Source organism: Nomascus leucogenys, chromosome 6, assembly GCF_006542625.1.
Source record: "Nomascus leucogenys isolate Asia chromosome 6, Asia_NLE_v1, whole genome shotgun sequence".
Classification (NCBI taxonomy): Eukaryota; Metazoa; Chordata; class Mammalia; order Primates; family Hylobatidae; genus Nomascus; species Nomascus leucogenys.
In genome coordinates, this window is record NC_044386.1 from 88,710,069 (window position 1) to 88,729,018 (window position 18,950).

The 18,950-nt window shown below is 45.5% G+C and overlaps 1 protein-coding gene across 1 annotated transcript in view; it reads left to right on the forward strand.

Annotated features, from left to right (window-relative positions):
- The first annotated feature begins 11,671 nt into the window (after positions 1 to 11,671).
- Positions 11,672 to 18,950, forward strand: part of PAQR5 (progestin and adipoQ receptor family member 5) — a 49,674-nt gene continuing 42,395 nt past the window's right edge. The window contains exons 1-2 of the mRNA XM_030814664.1: positions 11,672 to 11,713; positions 14,459 to 14,624. Of these exons, the coding sequence (XP_030670524.1) occupies positions 14,574 to 14,624 (51 nt within the window). The 5' untranslated portion in view covers positions 11,672 to 11,713; positions 14,459 to 14,573. The remainder of the gene's footprint in view (positions 11,714 to 14,458; positions 14,625 to 18,950) is intronic.

Here is an 18,950-nt window from a genome sequence, read left to right on the forward strand (position 1 = left end):
ACAGAGTGTAGGCCAAAGTTCACGGTTGGGGGATCTTTATGGATGGGTCCCTAGCCTGAGAGGAATGAGATAGCCAAGTGCAAATTTCACCTTTTAGTAATTTTGCTTGGTCTTGAATGGAAAGGTTTTAGCCTGAAACCTCCTGATGGTGGTTTTGCTGTTGATTTGCCTGTTTTGTTTTCTTTTTTAAGGCTATTTTAGGGGAACTCAGCATGTCCTGGAGAGTGTATTAAACACACACCCTCTTTTTGTTTTGATTTTTTTGAAGCTGTTTAAAACTTATTTTAAAGCTTTGGAACTCTCTTTTAAATGAAATCTTACATTCAGGATCTGTATCCTAGGTAAAAAAAGAAATCTTGTATAGCTGGGAGTGCCTGTAGTCCCAGGTACTTGGGAAGCTGAGGCGGGAAAATGCTTGATGCCAGGAGTTCGAGGCTGCAGTGTGCTGTGATCGCACCTGTGAATAGCCACTGCACTGAAGCCTGGGCAACATAGACCCTTTCTTTAAAAACAAAATAAAACAAATGAAATCTTATATGGAACACAAATACACTGTTAAAACATTGGTAGAGGTTTACAGTTATGTTTTGATTTCAGACTTCTTAGAGGCCCTTTTGTTTCATTCAAGATGTTTCTAGACCTCTGCAGAAAGAGATAACAAGCCAAGCTGCTGTTTGAAATACTAGAAATTACAATCTGGATTTTTTAGCATTGGTGAAATTAAGAGCTTGGATTATGGTGGAAAGAAGCTAAAAAGACCAGTGAGTTCATTTTATGGTCAATCATAACTGAAATGATTAACCACATAGGAATCAGTGGCCACACATGATTACTTCCTTTGATGGGCCATGGATGTTTTGTAATTTTTTTTTTTTTTTGAGACAGGGTCTCACTCTGTCACTCAGGCTGGAATGCAGTGATACAATCATAGCTCACTGCAGCCTCCACCTCCTGGGCCCACGCCATTCTCCCACCTTAGCCTCCCAAGTAGCTGGGACCACAGGCACGTGCCACCACGCCCAGCTAATATTTTTTGTAGGGAGGAGGTATCACTATGTTACCTAGGCTGGTCTTAAACTTTTGGGCTCAAGTGATCCTCTTGCCTTGGCCTTCCAAAGTGCCACCTTTTATATAATTACAAGCATGAGCCACCACTTCTGGCTGCAATTTTTTTTTTTTTTTTTTGAGTACAGTTTCACTCTGTCACCCAAGCTGAAGTGCAGTGGTGTGATTTTGGCTCACTGCAACCTCTGCCTCCCAGGTTCAAGCAATTCTCCTGCCTCAGCCTCCTGAGTAGCTGGGACTACAGGCATGCACAACCACAACTGGCTAATTTTTGTGTTTGTATTTATTTATTTATTTATTTATATTTTTTATTTTTTTAAGATGGAGTCTCTGTCGCCCAGGCTGGAGTGCAGTGGTGTAATCTCCACTCACTGCAAACTCTGCCTCCTGGATTCAAGCAATTCTCCTGCTTCAGCCTCCCGAGTAGCTGGGATTACAGGCTCCCACCACCATGCCAGGCTAATTTTTTGTGTGTATTTTTAGTAGAGATGAGGTTTCACCATGTTGGCCAGGCTGGTCTCAAACTCCTGACCTCAGGTGATCCACCTGCCTCGGCCTCCCAAAGTGCTGGGATTACAGGTGTCAGCCACCACGCCAGGCCTCCAGCTGCAATTTTTGACAAACTGAAAGATTTACATTTTAAATGCAAAATAATCATGCATTAGCAAGAGAGTTCTTATGTATCCAGATGGCAAGAAAACATGACACAAGAAATCTCTCACTTTTGAAACAGGAGGGTCAAGTTGGGTCTTACCTGATAGTTTGTCTCAAGCTAATTAATTGGCAAAGAGGTTCATTGTTTAGCATCTAAGTTATAAACATCATTGAAAACATTCTGTATTTTCCATATTCTCTCAGTCGGAAAGAGAAATTAAGTCCTAGTATCTGCTAGGGTTTAAGTCCCTTTAATTAAAGTCAATTCTCTTCTTAAAAGGAAACTTACACCTCATATTTTCTTTCTCAAAGGGAGGGCTTTATATTATGTTTTCACTATAATCCAGAAAAAAGTGGGCATCTTCTGGTTAAAATAGGGACAGAAGTGACCTCTCTTTCTCCCTGGTCACCAATACAATCCCCACCCCTCCAAAAGTGGTCTCTGGGTATCTTAGTTTGTTCGAGCGGCTGTAACAAAATATCATAGACGAGTGACTCATAGACAACAGAAATTTCTCACATTTCTGGAGGCTGGAACTTCAGTAGATTCGGTGCTTTTGGTCCATAGACACTGTGTCTTTTTGCTGTGTCTTCCTATGGCTGAAGGGCAGGTGAGTTCTCTGGGGCCTCTTTTATCAGGGCGTAAGTCCCTTTCATGAAGACTCTGCCCTCGTGACCTAACTACCTCCCAAAGACCTCACTTCTAAATACCATAACATCAGGAATTAAGCTTCAGCGTATGAATTTTTAGGGTGACACAAACATTCAACCTATAGCACAGGAGCATAACCAAGGGCCTCACAGAGGACAGTTTCAAAGCTTCCAATCTCTTGAGTCTCTTTAGCCAACAGTCCTCAGCTCAAAGGGCAGGGCTCCATGCACCACCAACATCCCTCCTGTCCCTGACTCCCTCCACAGACCTTCAGGCAAACCAGAAACCAAAGACTGCCTACTGGCTGTGTGATCTCGGGCAAGGTCCCCAACTTTGGGACACCTCTGTTTTCCTCTCAATAAAACATAAAATTAATTTTCCTGCCTGAAAATTAATCATAGCAAGTGTTTGTTGAACTCTTACTTTTACAGCAGTCCCTTTACATGGGTTATGTCTCTTAAGTATAAGAAGGACCCTATGAAGAAAGTACTGCGATTTTAATTTTACAAATAGGGAAACTGAGGCACAAGGTGTTAAGTAAGTTACCTAAGGTTGCATAGAAAATGGCGAAGCAGTCTTTGAACGCAGGTGGTTTGAACCCAGCACTTGGGCCCTTACCCGCTTTGCTGGGATTTCTCAGATGGCTGTGGTGAGGGTGAATGAGATGGGGCAGGCAGGCGAGGTGACCAGCATAGGTTTGGTTCAGAGTAGGGGAGAGTTTCCCTGCTTCTCAGGGTTTGCATGTGTTAGTTGGGTACTGTGAGGGTTAATTTTAGGTGTCAACTTGGCAGGGGACATGTTCCAAGACATTCCAAGCGAAGGCCTGAACTGCATATAGTACTAGACCCCAGAGATGGTAGGTTTTTCCGATCTGATACCCAAGATAGCTACTAGGTGACCAGAGGGGCAGGTAGCTGTACTTAGTGAATACACTAGGCAAAGGGTGATGCACAGGAATTCACTGCCCAGGCCCGATGGATTGGGATGGTGTGAGATTTCACTGTGCCACTCGAACTATGCACTATTTAAAACTTATGAATTCTTTCTGGAATTTTCTATTTAATATTTTTAGACTGCCATTGACTTCAGGTAACTAAAACCATGGAAGGCAAAACCTTGGATGATGTGGGGAGCACTCTACCTTGAGAACTGGTAAAGCATTATTTTGGGGTACACCTGGGTGGGTGTTTTCAGGGGAGATTGGCTTGTGAGTAGGTGGACTGCGTGGGGAAAATTTGCCCGTAATGTGGGTGGGCACCATCCAATTGGCATCCCCACCCACAGTGGTATAGCCTTCCCACCTCTGTCTGCGGGTAAACTCTGCTCGCCCAAGGAACCGGAAATGGCCTCTCCAAGGCAGTTGCCAAGAAAGATAATTCTGATTCTCCTCAGGACCCACACATATCACTCCTCTTTGCTTCTAGACCTGCAACCAGACGTGAGTCCCAGCAGGCCCCTGAAGGTGAAGCCCAAAATGTGACCCACAAGGAGTTGCACTAACCTCCACAAGAACCAAATCCAGGGAACATGTGTGGGGATGGCTATCAGGGTGTGGGATAATGTGGAAGGAACATCAAGTTGGATCAGGCCGAATTTATTGCTGTGGGCACACTAAACAGAGATTCTGCATGTAATGTTCCAGCGTGGGGAGTTAGGAAAAGCACTAACACTTTGGTTGGTTGGCTGAAACATGAATCAAAACATGGGCCACTATTAACAAGTTGGAGGTGTTCAATCTCCCTTAGTTTATTTATTTATTTTTTATTTTTTGAGACGGAGTTTCACTCTTGTTGCCCAGGCTGGAGTGCAATGGCGTGGTCTCAGCTCACTGAAACCTCTGCCTCCTGGGTTCAGGCGATTCTCCTGCCTCAGCCTCCCAAGTAGCTGGGATTACAGGTGCCCACCACCACGCCTGGCTAATTTTTGTATTTTTAGAAGAGACGGGGTTTCACCATGTTGGCCAGGCTGGTCTTGAACTCCTGACCTCAAGTGATCGGCCCGCCTTGGCCTCCCAAAGTCCTGGGATTACAGGCATGAGCCACGGCACTCGGCCTTCCCTTAGTTTCAAGCAGAGGAAGGGATCCACAGGCTTAGGGAGATTGGAAGGCTTGAGTGGATTTTTCACTTAAGACTTACTCATCCTAAAGAGCTCTGACTGCTCATTTCTGTAGGCTAGACTTTACAATGGGAAAAGCAGTCGCTCAATTGGAAAAGTTAAATGCAGTGGGAATAACTGGATCCCAGGGTAGCAGGGGCCACGTGGCGGCACTCAGCTCCAACGGCAAAGTGGGTATAGTTATGGTCGTGGACAGCAGAGGCAAAGAACCAATCAGAATTGTCTGTTTCATGCAGATCTATGGCATTGGCTGGTCTAGAAGTGAAATAGAAAGTCTACTACAATCTTACTTGATCTGTATAAGCAGACAACTTCCAGATCAAGTCAACAAAGGCCTAATTCAGAGTGTAAGAACAGGCTGGACATGGCGGCTCACACCTGTAATCCCAGCACTTTGGGAGGCTGATGCAGGCAGATAACTTGAGGTCAGGAGTTCGAGATCAGCCTGGCCAACATGGTGAAACCCTGTCTCTGCTAAAAATACAAAATTTAGCCAGGTGTGATGGTGCACGCCTGTAGTCCCAGCTACTTGGGAGGCTGAGGCACAAGAATCGCTTGAACTCAGGAGGCAGAGGCTGCAGTGAGCCGAGATCGAGCCACTGCACTCCAGTCTGGGCAACAGAGTGAGACCCTGTCTCAAAAAAATAAAAAATAAAAAAATCACACACACACACACACACGCACACACCCCAAACAAAAAAAACCAGAGTGTAAGAACACAGACTCACAGTCCCTCAATCAATTCCCAGACATGAGCTAGTTTATAGACCCAAAAACCCTTGAATATAGGAGAGGCTGAGTTCCCTCAGGGAGGGGGACACTACTGAAAATTTATACTATTACTCTTTCTCCCAGCCTTCGCCAAAGGGATCTGTGACCCAGGATAACTGTGCATTAGGAAAAGGAAGTAATCAGAGGTTTCATGGACTGCTAGACACCGGCTCTGTGCTGACACTGATTCCAGGAGGCCCGAAATGTTACTGTGGCCCTTTAGTCAGAGGCGAGGCTCATAGAGGTGAGCTGATTGGTGGAGTTTTAGCTTGGGTCTGACTCACAGTGGGTCCAAGGGAATAGACATACTTAGAGGCTGGCAGAATCCCCACATTGTTTCCCTAACCTGTGAAGTGAGGGCTATTATGGTGGAAATGGCCAAATGAAAGCCATTAGATCTGTCTCTACCTAGAAACATAATAAATCAAAAACAATATTGCATCCCTGAAGGGATTGCAGAGATTAGCGCTACTATCAAGGACTTGAAGACACAGGGGTGGAGATTCCTACCACATCCCTATTCGGCTTATGTATTTGGCCTGTGCCAAAGACAGATGGATTCTGAAGAATCCAGAAGACAGTGGATTATCACAAGCTTAACCAAGTGGTGACTCTAATTGCAGCTGCTGTCCAGATGTGGTTTCATTGCTTGAGCAAAATAACACATCTTCTAGTACCTGGTATGCTGCCATTGATCAGGCAAATTTTTCTCTAACCTTGTCTATAAAGCCTACCAGAAGCAACTTGCTCTCAGCTGGCAAGGCCAACAATACACCTTCACCGTCCTACCTCAGGGGTATATAAACTGTCCGGCCCTCTGTCTCGATTTAGTTTGCAGGGCACTTGATCACCTTATCTTTCCACAAGAAATCATGCTGGCCCATTACATTGATGGTCTTATGCTGATTGGACCTAGTGAAGTAGCAACCACTCTGGGCTTATTTGTAAGACATCTGCTTACATAGAGGGTGAGAAATCTGACAAAATTCAGGGGCCTTCTACCTCAGTGTAATCTCTAGGGATCCAGTGGTGTGGGTAGGGTATCTTGAGATATCCCTTCTATAAGACAAGGGGTAAGTTGTTGCATTTAGCCCCTCCTACAACCAAGAAAGAAGTGTGTGAACACCTTGGGCTTGTTTGGATTTTAGGGACACACATTCCTCATTTGGGTGTGTTACTCTAGCCCATCTACCAAGTGACCTGAAAAGCTGCTAGCTGGGAGTGGAGCCCAGAACAGAAGAAGACTCTGCAACAGGTCCAGGCTGCTATGCAAGCTGCTCTGCCACTTGGGTCATATGACCCAGCAGATCCATTGGTGCTTGATGTGTCAGTGGCAGATAAGGATGCTGTCTGGAGCCTTTGGCAGGCCCCTATAAGTGAACTGCAGCAGAGGCCCTTAGAGGGCCTTTTGGAGCAAGGCCTTGCCATCATCCACAGATAAATACCCTCCTTTATTTATCCACAGATAAATACCACAGATAAATACCCAAGGCAGCTCTTGGCCTTAGTAGGACTAGGCCTTAGTAGAAACTGAACGCTTGACCATGGACCACCAATTTACCATATGACCTGAGCTGCCTATCATGAACTGAGTGTTATCTGACCCACCAAGCCATAAAGTTGGGCATGCACAGCAGCATTCCATCATCAAATGGAAGTGGTTTATACATGATCAGGCCTGAACAGATCCTGAAGACACAAGTAAGTTATATGAAGAAGTGACACAAATGCCCATGGTTTCTACTCCTGCTACTCTGCCTTCTCTTTTCCATCCTGCACCTATGACCTCATGGGAAGTGCCCTATGATCAGTTGACAGAGGAAGAGAAAACCAGGGCCTGCTGTCCAGATGGATCTGCATGATATGCAGGCCACCTGAAAATGAACAGCTGCAGTGCTGTGGCCCTTCTATGAGGCATCCTTTAAGGACAGTAGTGAAGGGAACTCTTCTCAGTTGGCAGAACTTCGAGCAGGGCACCTGGTCATGCACTTTGCTTGGAAGCAGAAATGGCCAGACGTATATAGTATACTGATTCATGGGCTATAGCCAGTGGTTTGGCTGGATGGTCAGGAATATGGAAGAAACATGACTGGAAAATTTGTGACAAGGAAATTTGGGGAAGAGTTATGTGGATGGACCTCTCTGATTGGGCAAAGGAGGTGAAGATATTTGTGTCTCATGTTAATAGTCACCAAAGAGTGACCTCGTCAGAGGAGGACTTTAATAGTCAAGTGGATAGAATGACCTGTTCTGTAGATGCCAGTCAGCCTCTTTCGCCACCCATCCCTGTCATCATCCCAGAGTCTCATGAATTAAGTGGCCATGGTGGCAGGGATAGAGGTTATGCACTGGCTCAGCAACATTGACTTCCACTCACTGAGGCCAACCTGGCTACAGCCACTGCTGAGTGCCCAATCTGCCAGAAGCAGAGACCAACACTGGGTCCCTGATGTGGCACCATTCCCTGGGGTGATCAGCCAGCTACCTCGTGGCAAGTTGCTTACACTGGACCCCTTCCATCATGGAAGAGGCAGTGTTTTTTCCTTACTGGAATACATATTTAATCTGGATATGGATTTGTCTCCCCTAAATGTGATACTTCTGTCAAAACTACCATCCATGGACTCATAGAATGCTTTATCCATTGCCACGGTGTTCACACAATATTGTTTTTGACCAAGAAACTCATTTTACAGCCAGAGTGTGACAGCGGGCCCATGCTCATGGAATTCACTGGTCTTACCATGTTCCCGTTATTCCAAAGCAGCTAGCTTGACAGAACAGTAGAATGGCCTTTTGAAGTCATAATTACAGAGCCAGCTAGGTGGCAATACCTTGCGGGGCTGGGGCAAGGTTGTCCAGAAGGCTGTACATGCTCTGAATCAGTGTTCAATATATGGTACTATTTCTCCCACAACCAGGATTCACAGGTGCAGGAATCAAGGGGTAGAAATGGAGGGGGGTGGGGGGCATCACTATTATCCCTAGCGACCCACAAACAAATTTTTGCTTCCTGTTTCCAAGAAGACTTGATGCTCTGCTGGTCTAATGGTCTTAGTTCCAGACGGAAGAATGCTTCCACCAAGAGACACAACAATGATTCCACTGAGCTGGAAGTTAAGACTGCCACCCAGCCACTTTGGGCTTCTTGTGCCTCTGAATCAACAGGCTAAGAAGGGAGTGATGGTTTGGGCTGGGATGATTGATGTGGATGACCAGGAGGAAATTGCACTCCTACCTGACAATGGGAGTGAGGAAGAGTATGTCTGGAATACAGGAAAGCTCTTTGGGCCTCTCTTAGAATTATCCTGCTCTGTGATTAAGGTCAATGGGAAACTATAACAACCCAATCTAGGCAGTACTAACAAATGGCCCAGACCCTTCAGGAGTTAAGGTTTAGGCCAACCCACTAAGTAAAGAACCATGACCAACTAAGGTGCTTACTGAAGGCAAAGAGAATGCAGAATGGGTAGTAGAAGAAGATAGTTATCAATACCAGCTACAAACATGATCAGTTACAGAACCAAGGACTGTAATTGTCATGAGTATTTCCTCCCTGTTTTGCTAAGAATATGTTTGCATGTATATATACATATATTAACAAATATCTTTGTTTTTGTGCTTCTCTTATTTCTTCATCATGTAATATAAGATTTATTGACCTTGTATCCGTAGTTAAGTATTATTAATGTTATATCGTAGTATTTAAGTTATGAGATATCAAGAGAAGAGTAAACATTACCCAAGAACTTTACCTCCTCTTCTGTGGAAGGGATGAGTGCATTTTGGGTTGTATGCAGGATAATTGTATCATGTTTTGCAGAACGATCTTATTGTTATTGTTTTTATTTGGAGATTAAATATGATTTAGGAGATGCAGATGGGTGCCAAGTTGACAGGGGGTAGACTTGTGATGGTTAATTTTAGGTGTCCACTTGACTGGATTAGGGAATACCTAGAGAACTGCTAAGCATGATTTCTGGGTTTGTCTGTGAGGATGTTTCCAGAGGAGACTGGGTTGTGAGTCCATGGACCAAGTGGGGAAGATCCGCCCTCAGTGGGGGCAGACACCATCCAATCAACAAGGGCCCAGAGAGAACAAAAAGGGGAAATTCAAATTCTCTCTCTTTTTCTCCTGGAGCTGGGGCACCCTTCTTCTCCTTCCCTTGGGCATCAGAATTCCAGGCTTTCTGGCCCTTGGACTCTAGGACTTTCACCTCCACCCCACAGAGTTCTCAGAGCCTTTTGCCTCAGCCCAAGTTAAACCATCAGCTTCCCTTATTCTGAGGCTGCAGGACTTGGACTGAGCCACACTGTGGGCATCCCAGTGTCTCCAGCTTGTTAGAGAGCCTGTTGTGGGAATTCTTGGCTTCCATTATCACGTGAGCCAATTCCCCTAATAAATCCCCTGTCACCCATCTCTATCTATCTATCTATCTATCTATCTATCTATCTATCTATCTATCTATCTATCATCTATCCACATACCTATCTACCTATCTACTTGGTTCTGCCTCTCTGGAGAACTCTAATACAGGAGTATATTTGTCTTTCTTTCCTTCCTTCCTTCCTTCCTTCCTTCCTTCCTTCCTTCCTTCCTTCCTTCTTTCTTTCTTTCTTTCTTTCTCTCTCTCTCTCTCTCTTTCTTTCCTTCTTTCTTTTTTTCTTTTTCTTTTTCTTTTTTTTCTCTTGAGACAGAGTCTCACTCTGCTGCCCAGGCTGGAATGTAGTGGCGAGATCTCGGCTCACTGCAACCTCTGTCTCCTGGGTTCAACAGATTCCCTTCTCAGCCTCCCAAGTAGCAGGGATTACAGGTGTTCACCACCACGCCCAGCTAATTTTTGTATTTTTAGTAAAAACAGGGTTTCACCATGTTGGTCAGGCTGGTCTCAAACTCCTGACCTCAGGTGATCCACCTGCCTCAGCCTCCCAAAGTGCTGGGATTACAGGTGTGAGGCACTGTGCCTGGCCTGTCCTATTTCTTTATTTCTTTTTTATACATTTCTTGGAGACAAGGATGGTCTTATTCATCTTTTTTCCCCTGTGCAATGAAGGAATAGAATGATATAAAGTATGACTACTCCCCTCTATTGTGCGTATCACAAACTTAAACAATTTTTATATCAGTTAAATTCTCAGCTTTTCCTTAAATCTGCAGCAGCCCACAGAGAATAATCAGCTATTCACTTATCCCTTACCCTTTCTTTCTTAAGCTATTCACTTATCCCTGATTAAAACGCAGTAAGCAGTGAACGAATGAAGAAATTAATGAATCCTACACTACTTTGTATTACCCCTTATTTTTGCATGGCTAGTATGGTCATCCTACCTAAATAGTGTGAGAGTAGAGACTGTGTCTTTCTTTTCCTTCCCATGATATTGAGTCATAGCCAGAGAGAACTAGGGGACCTAGGTAGGCAGGTCTGTGGAGACCCAGTCTTGATTTCTATTGTTGTCTGAGTCTTCTCTGGTGTGTTTGAGTTTCCCTAGTACTGGACTTTTGCCTCTTGTCCTGCCATTAGGTGAATTAGTGGTGCTTCTGTGAGTGTGCAAGGCTTGGTGATTTGGCCATGAAAAACTAAGTGTACCATGGCTCATTTACATCAGTGTTGTATTTTTTGCAAAGTATTAACTTTTATTTTTTAGCCTGGGCAAAATGTAGGTGAGCTTTAAAACGTTATTTTCTTTATTATTCTATTTGAAATCGTATGTCACTATTTCACTGGTATAAAATATACATAACATTTAGCATTTTAACCATTTTTAAGTGTATAGCTCAGTGGGATTAAGTACATTGATATTGTTGTGCAACCATTGCCATCATCCATCTTCAGAACATTTTTATCATCCCAAACAGAAACTCTGTGTCCTTTAAACACTAACTCCCCATTCTCTACGCCCAGCCCCTGGTAACTACCATCCAGCTTTCAGCTTTCTATTTCTAGGAATTTGACTACTCCGGGTGCCTTGTACATGTGGAATTGTACAATATTCGTTCTTTTGTAAGTGGCTCACTTCACTTAGCTTAAGGTTTCAAAGTGTGTCCTGGTTGTAGCATATATCAGAATTTCCTTCCTTTTTAAGGATGAATAATATTCCATTGTATGTATATTTCACTGATATAGTTTGAATATTTGTCCCTGTGCAAATCTCATGTTGAAATGTAATCCCCAATGCTGAAGGTGGGGCCTGGAGGGAGGTGTTTGTATCATGGGGGCAGATCCCTCATGGCTTGGTGCTATCTTCGAGATAGTGACTTCTCTCAAGATCTGGTTGTTTAAAAGTGTGTGGCATCTCCCCACCCACTGTCTCTCTCTCTTTCTCTCTCGCTCCTGCTTTCGCCATGTGACTTGCCAGCTACTCCTTCACCTTCCGCTATGATTGTAAGCTTCCTGCAGCCTCCCTAGAAGCCAAGCAGAAGCCAGCACCATGTTTCCTGTCCAGTCTGCAGAACTGTGAGCCAATCAAACCTCTTTTCTTTATAAATTACCCAGTCTCAGAGTGTTTGTTTGTTTGTTTTTGAGACATAATCTTGCTGTGTCATCCAGGCTGGAATGTAGTGGTATGATCTCGGCTCACTGCAACCTCCACCTCCAAGGTTCAAGTAATTCTCCTGCCTCAGCCTCCCTGGTAGCTGGGACTACAGTCGTGCACCACCATGCCTGGCTAATTTTTGTATTTTTAGTAGAGATGGGGTTTCACCATGTTGCCCAGGTTGGTCTCAAACTCCTGACCTCAGGTGATCCACCCACCTAGGCCTCCCAAAGTGCTGGCATTACAGGTGTGAGCTACCACACTTGGCCTCAGGTATTTCTTTATAGCAATGCAAGAATGGACTGATACCACCACATTTTGTTCATTCATCCTTTAATGGACACTTCAGTTGCTTCCACCCTTTGAGTATTGTGAATAATGCTTCTATTACTATTTTTAAGAAAGAAGCATATTTACGATGGTGAAATAAACAGATTGTATTTTGCTGCATAGTTTCAGATAACACTTAGAACAAAAATATGAGAAGAAGCAAAAGTAAATGAACCACAAAAATAAAAACAAAACAGCTTCGAGTTCAAACTATGAGCATCATTGCTTCATTAAATAAGCATTTGCTGAGGGCCCAGGGTGGACCAGGCATACACCCCGAGTTTCCAGCCAGCCATGGGAGGCTTCTTCTGAAGGGACAGACGAGGCCTAGGGAGTTAGCTGTGACTGTAGGTACGATGTGGTTGGTGCTGCAGGTACATACAAGCAAGGTCTCTGGGTCTTCAGAGGCAGGGAAAGCACACCTCTGGTTGATGGGGACTATGAGGAGGGCTCTCAGGAGGTGGTAGACTTTGGCCCAGTGATGATAGGGGTAGAGGAGGAAATTTACTATGGTAAATTCCCAACTCTGCTCTTCTTTGCTAAATCCAAGGTGTATTTTTCTGTTTCTTGGACCTGTTCCAAGGGCTCTGGGTCTCTGTGGTTTACATTACTCACAGCTCTTAAGTGGTCTTCATCCTGCATTTAAGCAATCTTGTTACTTACTCTTGAGTTGCTCTGTCTCCAACAAGTGCCTTGGATTTATTTGCTTGGCATGGTTCTTTTGTGTGTCTCAGGGCAACCAAGCTCCGGTCAGCTTTCTGGAAGAGTTGATTTGCTTCTCTTTCTGTGATCTGAGGCAGCTGCTGACCCTCTTTTGCCCACTGGCTGGACACAGACTTAAGATCCCACTGTCTGTCCAGGGGCAGCCTCTGGTGGAGTGGAGAGTAAGCAGCCCAGCTCCCTGCTGCGGTGCAGCCTTGGGAAAGTTATTCTGCCCCTCCCACCTTCATGTGTAACATGAGAAGACTGGTGACCTCTAAGGCCCTTTTCAGCTCTGTGGCTTTTTTTTTTTTTTTTTTTTTGAGACAGAGTCTTGCTGTGTTGCTCTGGCTGGAGTGCAGTGGCATGATCATGGCTCACAGCAGCCTTGACCTCCTGGGCTGAAGTGATCTCACTTTAGCCCGCCCTTGAGTACAACACCATACCCAGCTAATTTTAATTTTTTCTTTGTAGAAACAAGGTCTCACTATATCGTCCAGGCTGGTCTTGAACTCTGGGGCTTAACTGATCCTCCCATCTCAGTCGCCCAAATTTCTGGGATTACAGGCATGAGCCACCACATCTGGCCTTAGCTCTACAATTTTATGATCACTGTCTTAGTCCATTTGGCATGCTATCACAAAATACCTGAGACTGGGTAATTTATAAACAACAGAAATTTATTGCTAATAGTTCTGGAAGCTGGGAAGTCCAAGGTCATGGTGCCAGCAGATTCCCCGTCTGGTGAGGGCCCATTCCTCATAGATGTCTCCTTCTATGTGTCCTCACACGGTGGAAGGGGTGAACAAGCTCCCTCAGACCTCTTTTCTATGAGCACTAATCCCACTCATAAGGGCAGAGCCTTCATGACCTAGTCACTTCCCAAAAGCCCTGCTCCTTGTCACCACATTGGAGATTAGGTTTTGACACATGAATTTTGGGGAGACACAAACATTCAGACCATAGTAATTGCCCATATTATTGTCGCAGGACGAACCGCAGACAAAACTCCTCAGACACCAAGTTAAAGAAGGTAGGGGTTTATTTGGCTGGGGGCATCGCAAGACTCCTGTCTCAAGGGCCAAGTTCCCCGAGTGAGCAATTCCTGTCCCTTTTAAGGGCTCACAACTCTAACGGGGTGTGTGTGAGAGGGTCGTGATTGATTGATCAAGCAGGGGGTATGTGACTGGGGGCTGCATGCACTGGTAATCAGACAGGAACAAAACAGGATAGGGATTTTCACAGTGCTTTTCTATACAATGTCTGTAATCTATAGATAACATAACTGATTAGGTCAGGGGTCGATCTTTAACTACCAGGCCCAGGGTGTGGCACCGATTGACTGCTTGTGGATTTCATTTCTGCCATTTAGTTTTTACTGTTTCTTTCTTTGGAGGCAGAAATTGGACATAAGACAATATGAGGGGTGGTCTCCTCCCTTATTATTAATTACCTCCCTCCAGCACTCTTGGAGTGGATGACTCAGCAGTCTGATCGTTTTGCTGTTTTTAAGGAAGCTTGATTTTGTGCCATCATGTGTAGTAAGTATATATTCAATAGTTGAACAAGCTGACTGTCCTGACCCAGCTGGAGTTAGGCTGAAGCTGACTGGATTTCTTCATGCTGTCCTCTTTCAGGGAAGCGGCACAGCACCAGCTAGGCAGAGACGCCCCAGGCCATGTCAGAGCTTTGAGTGAGGCCTGGTAACAGGGAGGCACTGTCACCTACTGGCCTTGCCAATCCAGCTCCAAGATGCTGAGCCTGAAGCTCCCCAGGCTGTTTAGCATAGACCAGATACCCCAGGTATGTGCTCTATTGATTATGATGGTTCATTTCCAGAGCGTGACCAGGGCTTGGCCTCTGCAACGGGGGACTGTTGTCTTCACCTAGTCTGTTCTGTACAGGCCCATTCCCTTCAAGGACCCCCTCCCACACTTCCTTGGAGGATATTACAGCCTCCTACTTCCCCCACCTACCTTGAAATGGAAGTATTCCTAAAGTTGTTTAAGTTGTAACCCTTCCTTGCAGCATCTGTGTTTGATCCAGAAGCAAAGTCATTACTGAGATTCAACCCGAAGAGATAAAGCCAGCAGCAGCTGGCTGGGTAGGAGGTTTATTTTTTTAGGCCCCTCCTATGGGTGCTTGAAAGCAGGCTATGGGCAAAAGCACACCAGGTCATGGATTTGCCCATGCCCGTTACTTGCAGGATGCCCAGGCCAGGCCTTCACTGGGGCGATGGGGAGAGTTGTTGAATGGGCCTTAGCATTGCCCTTTACTGGACTCATGGGCCTGGGAGCTCACAGGCAGGTATCCTGAAATATGTGAGACTCACTGATGATCTGCTTTAATAAGCCACAGGTGAGCCTGGTTGTGTGCTACAGAGAACTGGTGCACTTCCTCCTTGTCTTGCAAAGGAAACATCATTGTGTTGCACCCCTTTGTTGATGTCAAATTTCCTTCCTTTTTGACTAAGAAAAGTGGGTGTCATTTCATGGTGGGAAGTTTCTTTGGGAAGATGTGACAGAGTGGAGGAGAGTTCTACCTGGCTGATTGCCAAGCACTTATGACCTGCCCCAGAAAAATAGTTTCGAAATAAACTCAACATCACCAATGGAAGATTGAGGGGGAAACTGCCAAACCCTAACTCTAAAAGCCTGTGAAGCCAGGTGATTCCAGGAAGATGGCATGGGGGAAAACCATAAGTGATGCAGAGCTGTCTGGTGGGGTGAGCTGAGAAATGTGGCAAGTAATAGGCAAGCTACATGTGTGGCTGGCTCCCATGACACTGGAAAGAGTGCCTGCCTCTGTTCTTACAGGGCAATCACCTTCTCTTCTTGGTGCACTTCGCTGGTTGGTTCTACCCATAGAGCATTAGCAGCTGTGATTAGTGGGAACACAGTGTGATTCTTGAATTTATTTACTCATGAAATTTGTATTGACTGCCTACTATGTGCAAGGGATTCAGAGAATAATTACATACAAGTCCTGTCCTTGCGTGGCTCATATGTTGGTCAGGAAGATTTTTAAATGTGCATGATAAATTCTTCCCTAAAGTGGGTTAGGGTCTGTCTTAAGACAGGGTGATTGTTTCAGAGAAGGGATTGGTCACTTCCATCACAGAAGAGTGTATTAGTCCATTCTCACACTGCTATAAAGAATTGCCTGAGACTTGGTAATTTATAAAGAAAAGAGGTCTAATTGACTCACAGTTCCTCATGGCTGGGGAGGCCTCAGGTAACTTACAATCATGAGGGAAGAGGCACGTCTTACATGGCAGCAGGCGAGAGAGAGAGAGCATGATGTGAAGGAGGAACTATCAGACACTTATGAAACCATCAGATCTCAAGAGAACTCACTCACAGTTTGGGGGACAACACCCCCATGATCCAATCACCTCGCACCAGGTTCCTCTCTCAACACGTGGGGATTATAGGGATTACAATATGAGATGAGATTTGAATGGGGACACAGAGCCAAATTATATCAGAGAGGAAGGGATCAGGGAAGGCTTCATGAAGGGGGTGATCTGTAAGACAGATTTTGAGGGGTGGACAGGATTGTGGAAGTGGGGAGAGCATTCCAGGTGGAAGGGGCAGTGTGAGCAAAGTCCTGGAGATGGGAGATCATGGGGCAGGTGGTGATGGTGGGGGGACTGGGGAGCCTCTTGGGGGTAGAGGTTATGGGAGTCTGCTTAGATGTCTTTCTGGACATTTTGGTCAGGGTTGGATTCAGAGTATGTCCGCAGGAAGGAAGTGAAGGGGGCAGAGCGGTATCAATAGGTCCTTCGGGTAACCTGCTGGGAATCTGAATGTATGGAGATTCTGAATGTCAGGGCTGGACAACCCCAGCAGAGGCTAAGGGAGAAAGATGAACATGTCCTCTCTGTCCAGTTTTTCATAAGTTAGAGGATGATAATATCTTTTAGTGAAATGGCACTGGCTAGAGGCAGAAGACCAACATCACACTTTGCATCCACCGTTTGCTTTAAAATCTTCCTTGGGCTCCAGCATCCACTACTGGGTTTTTGGGCATCATGCCCAGGGTTCATGAAGCCATAGAGAAAATACGGTGGCTCTGCCTGCCTGGAGGGTAGTTTTACCTGAGGATTTGAGGGCAAAGACATTTATTAGTATTAAAACATATGCACGGGGCCTGGCGTGGTGGCTCACGCCTGTAATCCCAGCACTTTGGGAGGCCAAGGCGGGCGGATCACGAGGTCAGGAGATCGAGACCACGGTGAAACCCTGTCTCTACTAAAAATACAAAAAATTAGCCGGGCCTGGTGGTGGGTGCCTGTAGTCCCAGCTACTCGGGAGGCTGAGGCAGGAGAATGGCGTGAACCCGGGAGGCGGAACTTGCAGTGAGCCGAGATTGCGCCACTGCACTCCAGCCTGGGTGACAGAGCGAGACTCCGTCTCAAAAAAAAAAAAAAAAAAAAATATGCACGGATATTAAAAATGGAATGCACAATTTACAGGAGTATTTAAAATAAGATACTTCACACAATTGTTAAAGCTTACCTTTGGTAGGCTCTGTGGGTTCCAATGCTTGGTTTTTAGAGTGGCCTCAAGCAAGATAATCTCTCTACCTCAGCTTTTGCTTCTGTAAAATGGGAATGACAATAGTATCTGCCTCCTGGGGTTGTGAGAATTAAGTGAGATAACCCAAGTGAAGTGTCTGGCACGTGGTGAACAATTAATAATGTTGGTTGTCATTATCATCATTCTCTCCTAGGCTCTTTAGGGCACTTTGAGGGGGAGAGCCTGCTGGCAGGAGACTTCAGAGGCCCTATCCACAGACTCAAACCCCAGCTCCCCTACCTGCTGTTCACCATCTTCACCAGCCTGATCCCTCCCCACTTCTTCCACCACGTCCCATCCACAGGCGCTCTTCTTTTTTTTCTCCCCAGCAGATGCAACCTTCACTTGTCTTGATTTCTGTTTGAAGAAGGCTTCCCTCTCCCCAACCTTTGCTCCCCCTTTCTGGCTTCCTTTTTTGTGGAGTGGCAGGTGTCTGCTGCCTTCCCCGAGCTCCTTCAGCTGTTGGTTGTACCTCTACAAGCTGCTCTGTACAGCTGCCTCTCCTTTTGTATATCAGCCAGCTATGTGACCTGGGCCACTGCACTACCCTGTCTGGGCCTCAGCCATCTATAGGGAATGGTGTGCCCACCTCTCTGCATCATCAGAGTTGTAATCCTGGCACATTCTTGGTGCATTCCTGGCTGCTAGATTGTTCATGGAAAAGGGCAGTTTCTCTCTTCCCTCAGAAGGCAGAACTTGTGTGTATGCCTCATAATATTTAGTCTCCCTTGTGTCCAAAACTAAGCCTGGGTACATCAGAGGGTCATTAAAGATGTGAACAAAACCTCAAGGAATGGAATAATTATCTAGATGTTGATTCTTACACAGACCTCGTTTAGAGACAAAACAGAGAGACCTAGAAAAAAGACAAGTTCATATGCAACATGGCATGACACTTTGCCAGAAAACAAGAGCATCGAGTGTCAAATTGCTAAACTGTGTTTTTTTTTTTTTTTTTTTTGAGACAGAGTCTTGTTCTGTCACCCAGACTGGAGTGCGGTGCCACTATCATGACTCACTGCAACCTCCGCCTCCCAGGTTCAAGCGATTCTCCTTCTCCTGCCTCAACCTCCCAAGTAGCAGGACTACAAGTGCACGCCACCACACCCGGCTAATTTTTGTATTTTCAGTAACAACAGGGTTTCACCATGTTGGCCAGGCTGGGTCTCAAACTCCTGACCTCAAGTGATCCGCCTGCTTCAGCTTCCCAAAGTTCTGGGATTACAAGCGTGAGCCACCGCACCCAGCCAAATTGCTAAGCTTTAAATAACTACAGCCTTGACTCACAGGCTACAGATAAACACATCGCATAGTCCCAGATGCCTTAGTTTAGGGGCCTGGACAGGAGGATTCCCTGAGGCAGTGGTCTACACAGACAGGAAAAGCAACGCCGTTTCCAGACTTGCACTGCAGCTCTGCCACACGGTCATAACCTTAGTCTCAGTGTTCTTATCTGTAAAATGGAAGTGACTCCTGTTAAGTCAGTCTCACAGGGCAATTGTGAAGATCCAATAAAAATGAAATAGAATAGTGGGATTATTATGAATGA